Below are 6,979 nucleotides of genomic sequence, written 5' to 3' on the forward strand. Positions count from 1 at the left end.
TTACATTGTCTCTAGTCTAGGTTGCACGGAAGCTTCATCGGACGTCCGCATCTCGCTTCGGAACCGGAATTGGAACCTCGTGGAAGCTTACGGAATCTCGCTTCCAAAACGCTTTTAAAATATTCTCTTTAAAAACACGTTGGAAGCTTACGATTCTGTTTTAGAATCACGCTTCCGTTTTTCTAAGAACATAATGTCATAAATCAACAAAAAAATATAAATTCATAGTTTTAATTTATATAAAATTCAAAATTTAATAGTAATGAAATAGAGAGAATAGAAACATTAAAAATAATACTATAAAGTATCTTTATGCATTGAGGTTTTTATTAAAGATATAACATAGATTCATATATATATTCTGTCAATTGTTTATAAAATATTAAAAATAATTAATATAATAATTTCTTTTAAACTTAATTTATGTGTAATTTCACAATTTTAATATGAAATCATTTCAAAATTATTATAAATGAATAAATGCTTAATTATAAGTTTACAGTATATAATTTTTAGTCCTAAATTTTATAAAATTTTCTTATATTTTAATATATATATATATATATGTATAAATGGATATACGCTTCCAATACGTACCCGCTTCCTAATTTTTTGAAAAATCTCGCTTTTGCGTTTCCATACGCTTCGCTTCCAATACGTACCCGCTTCCTAATTTTTTGAAAAATCTCGCTTTTGCGTTTCCATACGCTTCGCTTCCACGTACCCGATTCCGTTTCCATGTAACGTAATGACTAGTTGACCAATATAAAAAGTCAAGTAAAAATGGATCTCTATAAGGGTTTCATGAAGCCCAATGTTTTTTATTTCTTTCATGAATCTTTTTATTCTTCCAATTGCAATATATACAACTTTGAATATGAAATCATAAATTGATGATATAATAAAACCATATTATCAACTTTGAATATGAAATATTGAATGATCACTAATTAGTGGCCAAGCCTATAGCTGCTGCCTACTCTCTACTTCTGATAAATAGTTGCATACACGTCTTATCTTTATATTAAAGCAATTGAAAATACATTCCCAACCGAAAATTTTACACTAGTTCCGAAATTTCAAACAATCCTGATCGAGATTATCAATGTCATCATAATCATAATAATCAGTTAAAGTTTTGAGCTGAAATTAACCACATTATGATATTAAAAGTTCTTAATTGAGAACATGAAGAAACCTTAATTAAGAAAAAAGAAGAAGCTATAGCTAGTTATGGGTCACACCAACATTTGCAGCTGAGCCGTAGAAGCCTTCTCTTCCCATCATCGCTTCCTCTCCTTCCTTCATTTTTTTTTAAAAAGCATGAAATCATACGATAAAGTTATTATTACGAATGATGACTTATTAACCTGCTTAACATATGTAAACCCAAAGATAGTAAATAACCTGCTAGCGCACGTTAGCCTTCTTGGTAGGAGGATGATCAGGCATGAGACCAAAGTGAATGTGAGGAAAATGAGCCCACTGTTTCACACATTACACGTATATATATGTATATTTAAAACACGAACAACTTTAATTACGCATAGTTTGAATTGAACATAAACTTAATTAGTAGCTTTTAAGTTTTACTTATCTTATGTAAGCCACATATTTATTCCGCGTTGGAAAAGTAATTACCATAACAACGATGTTTTTGATGTGTGAAACTAACTAGTACTGTATTTCTCGTATACGTGGGGTCTCTCCTGCAACCCTAGACTAGATGTATAAAACTGGTTTTTTTAATGACTATAATTTAACATTCATTCAAATAAAAAAGGCTACCCTAGTGCCTGGACAAGACATATCATATACATGCTGGACAAGACTTATATCTCATGAATTATGTACGGCAACTATATGTTTTTTTTTTTTTTTTTGGCAACTCTGGTATCTGGACAGCTACATTCCCAACTATCCCCCGCAGGGATCCAGTACCCCAACGGAAGGGATGTTAAATCCGCTGTGGCCGGGGCTCGAACTCGTGATGGCGGGCACCTCAGCCGAGGTTCCTATACCACCAGACCACGAGGTCCGGTTGCAACTATATGTTTTCTTTCTTTTTTTGAAAAATATGTTTTCTTTCTTCTTTCTAAAGCAACGGAAGAATCAAATTAATGTAGCTCCACAATATCTACAGCGTCAGTTTATCTGACTAAAATCTACATATAATATGTACAATGTACATACATTCTCCCCAACGACCAATTAGTATATATTTCCTTCACATATATATGTACATAGTTTTACCAAAAAAAAAAAAAAAAAAATATGTACATACCAAATTTCGTAATAATAAAGTAAAAGATGAGTTTTAATCTAAGAAAAGAAAAGATAGAGAGAATTAGTTAATGAGGAAAAAGAAATGTACATTTTTGGCAGCTGCACTGAAGGCCTCTCTGTGGCTGATATCAGGGTTGCCTGCCTTTATACGTTGGATCTCCTCTCTGTCACAAATTTTTATACATATAGATCTGTCACATCACATCCATCTCTCCTCTCAATCTTAATTATGAGTAACTGATTAATTAGGCAACTTAGCCATATTAAGCAAAGAAGAATAAGTTACTTGATGAATCGGTTGTAAGCAGATGGTACTCTTTGTCGCTTCTCTGGGGCTGCTTTCCCACAACAAACAAACAGAACATATTCAATTTTTAAGTTGCAAAAAAAAAAATACATATTCAATTTTTAATTTAGAATTCTATATTTTTTTTAAAAAAATATAAAATTATTGACCCCAAAAAATCTAAGAGTTCTCAAAATAATAAATAATAATAATATCTCTCTACAACTCTTTTCTCTCTCTTCCTCTCACTCTCACTTTGCTCGTTATCATCATCACTTCATCATTATCTTTCTTACGATCTAACTCCCAAAATTGTATCATTTCGCTTCTACAGGTATACCTAGATTTCCGGGGGATAAAGATACAAGTTATTAAATTTGCCCAGAAATTGTTTTCTGTGAAAAATGTGAGAAACTCACATAGCCAGGAAACAATAATCATACTATTACTCTGATAATCCAAATTAGTAAAAATATAAAGAACTCTAACTTTTGGGGCTTCTCTACTGTATCTATGAAAGGGAAATGAAAAGTTAACGAAGGCAAATAGGAATTGATTGAATAGGGTTTTCTTTGTCAATTAGGGTTTTCTTTGGTTTGGAGATGCTGAAATAAAGATAAAGAAGCCGGAATGTTACGTCTATTGGCTGGTGGTGGGCGAGGCATTTCCTGCAGATCGACACTTCCGTTACGAGTGGCCATGACGAAAGACTCGTTGGAGTGGTGAGCTGCTGCGTGATGGCTCATCATCATGTTCATGTTTATATTCTGCCCTCCGTTTCGCATCTCCTCCTAACGAAAACAAAAACAAAAATAAACAATGGAAACAGAAAAACTGGTTAATGGACAAATCGAACCAAACTTCTTTCAATGATTTTTTTTTCCAAGAAACTCTATATAATCATTATTGTTGTATTCAACAAGAACCAAGGCTAGAAGTTAGATCTAACATAAAGTGCTAACCAATTGTTAAACGCTTTTGGACTGTTTCATAAATTTGTGTTTCTCGAGGATCAGTGAGAAAAGCCCTAAATGCTATTTTTTATGTTGAAATGCAAAATTAAAAAAAAACTAATTTATTTTGATAAATAAGTTGATGTACCAAGAGACTAGGAGGAGGGGGAGGAGGAGGAGAAGGTAAAAACGGATGGCCAATGTTTGAAACGGAGGGAAGAAGAAGAGCTCTCATGTTCACAGTCACCGACAAAAGATTTGAGCAGTGGCCGCATCTCACCGTCACGGTCTTGAACAAACTACTTGGAGGAACACTTACCTGCCAATATCACACATTAATATATTCATTCATGTGAAACCCTAGCTATAAAGGGATATGGATACAAAATAGACGAGAGAAGAATACAAATTTACAGCTAGGACAGTGTCGCAAAAGCTGCAATGGACGTAACAGAGCTGGTCTGAAGATGAGATGTGGTCCGGTGGATAAGCTGGAGCTGAGGAGGACGACATCGACATGCTCGACATAGACTCCTTTTGCTTTTCCTTTTTCAAACAAAAAGAAAGAGTAAGAGAGTTTGTGATTTGATTGAAAACTATGACTGATCGATCAGATAGAAGTAGATTCTGCTTCCCCCACACCTTTTGACAATCGTGTTAGTGTTGGGTGATGAGCAGTACCTTATATATGTTAAGTAGTTCTCCAGAAGTTGAATTCCAGAGAGAGAAAGGAAAGAACGGTGGAGAATATAGAGGAAGATGTGGTGGAGAGAGAGATTTAATTCTATTTATGTAAACATGAAGAGACACTGTACCTAAACAATTTGGCAACATGTGATGAAGAGGCCATGTAGAGATAAGCTACATACCTGCATTCTCATTTACTACCCTTTGAACCGGTATTTTCTTTTCTTTTTTCAATCAATCTTTTTCTTCTAATAATTAAACCGGATACATAATCATTCATATATAAATAATCAGATCAAAATCTCCATTCAAAAATAAGATAAAATAATAATATTTCGTGGTGCTTGAAATGGTTTGTTATATATAATTTTGATCAAGCTGTAGCTGTCAGTTCGGAATACACAAAGATTTCAAAGATTTATGCAGCATCAAACGTAATACATATACGACAAACATGCTCACTTTTTAATCAACTATTTAAACCGCATGTAAGCGGAAAGAACAAAACCTAAAGTTGGATTAGTGTAGTGACAGATATAAGACTTTACCATGGCATTATATATATGAGTGTTTATTAGGATGTCATAGACTCATACACTTTTCGATAAAAAAAAAAAAGACTCATACACTTTTCGATCAAAAAAAAGAAGACTCATACACTGAAAATGGAGATAAATCTAACATAAGTCAGAATTGAACATCCATTATTGAGGATTCTCAAAAAAGTAGAATTTGGTTAAACATTTTTCACATGGTTGGCACTAGTATATCAGGGTAATACAATTCGTGTTATAGTGTCTCCACAAAATCCTTGGCAATTTACACATAGAGTAGAGAGAGAGAGCTAGTCAAATATGTTTGTTTTAACACGCACTTGCAGTAAATCCAAGTCTATAGTTTGGAAAACAATAATATTAAAGTCCTTATACATGTTTCAATGCCAAGAAGAACAAGAAGATAATGTAAAATAAACGAACATCGGCAGTGAAATAGGCCTGGGCATTTTAACCTGGACCCGAAGACCCGAACCGGAACCAACCCAACAATACCTGATCCGGAACCGGACCGAAAATTTACAAGTACCTTTTGGGTCTAAATTTTTTTTACCCAAAAGAACCGGAACCGAAAAGGAACCGACCCGAATAGATCCGGACCCGAAAAGAACCGACCCGAATAGACCCGACCCGATAAGAACCGATTTGTACCCGACTTAAAAACATGTATATCTAAAACTATGATGTTTTTGTGTTCTATTGTATATATATTATTTTATGATTTAGTTGAAATATCTTTTGTTAACAACATTTGTTATTATTTTTTTAACGTTTTTTAAGTAATATAAAGTTTTAAAATGTAAAATTTAGAGTTTTAAAATATTTTATTTTAATTATTAAGAGTTTCATTTAAGTTGTTTTGTAAAATTTTAGATATATATGACAAATATTCAACTAAAGTTGATGAAATTGAGTATATCATGTTCTTTTCAGATCTTAAATACCCGAACCCGACCCGGATCCGATATGGACCCGAAAAATTACGGGTATTTTATGGGTATTTTAATTATAGACCCGAACCGATCCGGACCCGAGAAGAACCGACCCAAACCCGAACCAAAAATTTCTAAATACCTATTGGGTCTAAATATTTAGGACCCGAAAAGACCCGAACCCGAAAGGAACCGGCTCGAATCCGACACGAATATCCTAACGCCCCGGCCTACAGTGAAATGTAAACTGGTTATGGTTTGAATTGAATTAGAAGACCCTACTGTTTTTCTTTTTATAAAATGACGCAAGGTTCGATGAAGTGGGAGAGAGAGGGAGAGGAAAGGGACGTGTGCATGGAAGTGATTAAGCAAAGGCTCATTCATCAGTTGTTTTCACACTTAATAACGTTTCTGCCACACCACTCTTTCCCTCGATCCTCGTCAATTCCATGCCTTTTTTTGTTTTCTATATAACACTCTATCTATATTCCTATGTATATCATTTTGTCATCATTATATCAATTTACCCGCAAGTGCATGTGTGGTTTCACTAAATTCCATACTGCAGGACCACCATTTTGTGGTAATTATTCATATTCCGTGGTAACTACTAGGTCATACTAAACTCAAAAACTTTTACATATTTTGAAATCAGTTTGATTTTGAATTTATTATCATTACTTACTTGTATGGCAATTCCAATTGGCGATTACCCAATAAAGTAGATACATAGGATATGAAAATACATTCAAACTTCTTTAATTTTTTGAAATTTTATTAATTTATAAATATATTACTTCTTAAGATTTATAAGACTTATATACAGAAACAACACTAAAATATATTCTAATATATTTTCTTAGTTATATATGCCTAAGTCTATATAATTATTAATTTATAGGCTCGTATCTTTACATAAGAGTCTATATAGTTATTACTATTATCACCGATTCATTATTTTTTATATTGGTCTAATTCAATTACAGACCACTTATGTAAAATTGGCGGGAACAACAAATGTTCAAACCTCTTTGACCATCATCATATATTAGTGCAAGAGGCAACTATGCATTAAAAAATATTATTATATTTTTTGAATTTTTTTCAAAATCTATGTGTTAAATTATCTAATGATATTTTAAATTTGTATTAATGTATGTTAATCTACACAAATATTGAGTTTTACGTACTGAAGCTTATACTTTTTATTATTGTGTTAAATTATCTAATGACATTTTAAATTTGTATTAATGTATGTTAAACTCTATTTCATGGTATATG

The 6,979-nt window shown here is 32.7% G+C and overlaps 1 protein-coding gene across 2 annotated transcripts; it reads right to left on the reverse strand.

The window, feature by feature from the left end:
* Window positions 1–997: 997 nt before the first annotated feature.
* On the reverse strand, window positions 998–4,362 carry LOC106397578 (axial regulator YABBY 3). Of its 2 annotated transcripts, none has more exons than XM_048769892.1 (8): window positions 4,207–4,362; window positions 3,940–4,071; window positions 3,674–3,844; window positions 3,210–3,363; window positions 2,573–2,621; window positions 2,375–2,450; window positions 1,408–1,485; window positions 998–1,302 (listed from the first exon to the last, which is right to left on the reverse strand). In XM_048769892.1, exons 1-7 carry the CDS (start codon window positions 4,357–4,359, stop codon window positions 1,411–1,413), a joined length of 810 nt encoding a protein of 269 aa, XP_048625849.1. In that variant the 5' UTR covers window positions 4,360–4,362; the 3' UTR covers window positions 998–1,302; window positions 1,408–1,410. The 2 variants fall into 2 exon arrangements, with proteins under 2 accessions (XP_048625849.1, XP_048625848.1); XM_048769891.1 differs by having other exon boundaries at window positions 2,573–2,624.
* Window positions 4,363–6,979: the final 2,617 nt, after the last annotated feature.

Source organism: Brassica napus, chromosome C9 (assembly GCF_020379485.1).
Source record: "Brassica napus cultivar Da-Ae chromosome C9, Da-Ae, whole genome shotgun sequence".
Classification (NCBI taxonomy): domain Eukaryota; kingdom Viridiplantae; phylum Streptophyta; class Magnoliopsida; order Brassicales; family Brassicaceae; genus Brassica; species Brassica napus.

Excerpts from the sequence above, each read along its gene's own strand:
- LOC106397578 (XM_048769891.1), bottom strand. The coding sequence starts at position 4,359 with ATGTTGCCAAATTGTTTAGGTACAGTGTCTCTTCATGTTTACATAAAT. Across the intron at positions 4,072-4,206 it reads AACTACTTAACATATATAAG|GAAAAGCAAAAGGAGTCTAT; the intron begins GTACTGCTCATC and ends TGTTTGAAAAAG. Across the intron at positions 3,845-3,939 it reads TTTGCGACACTGTCCTAGCT|GTAAGTGTTCCTCCAAGTAG; the intron begins GTAAATTTGTAT and ends TGATATTGGCAG.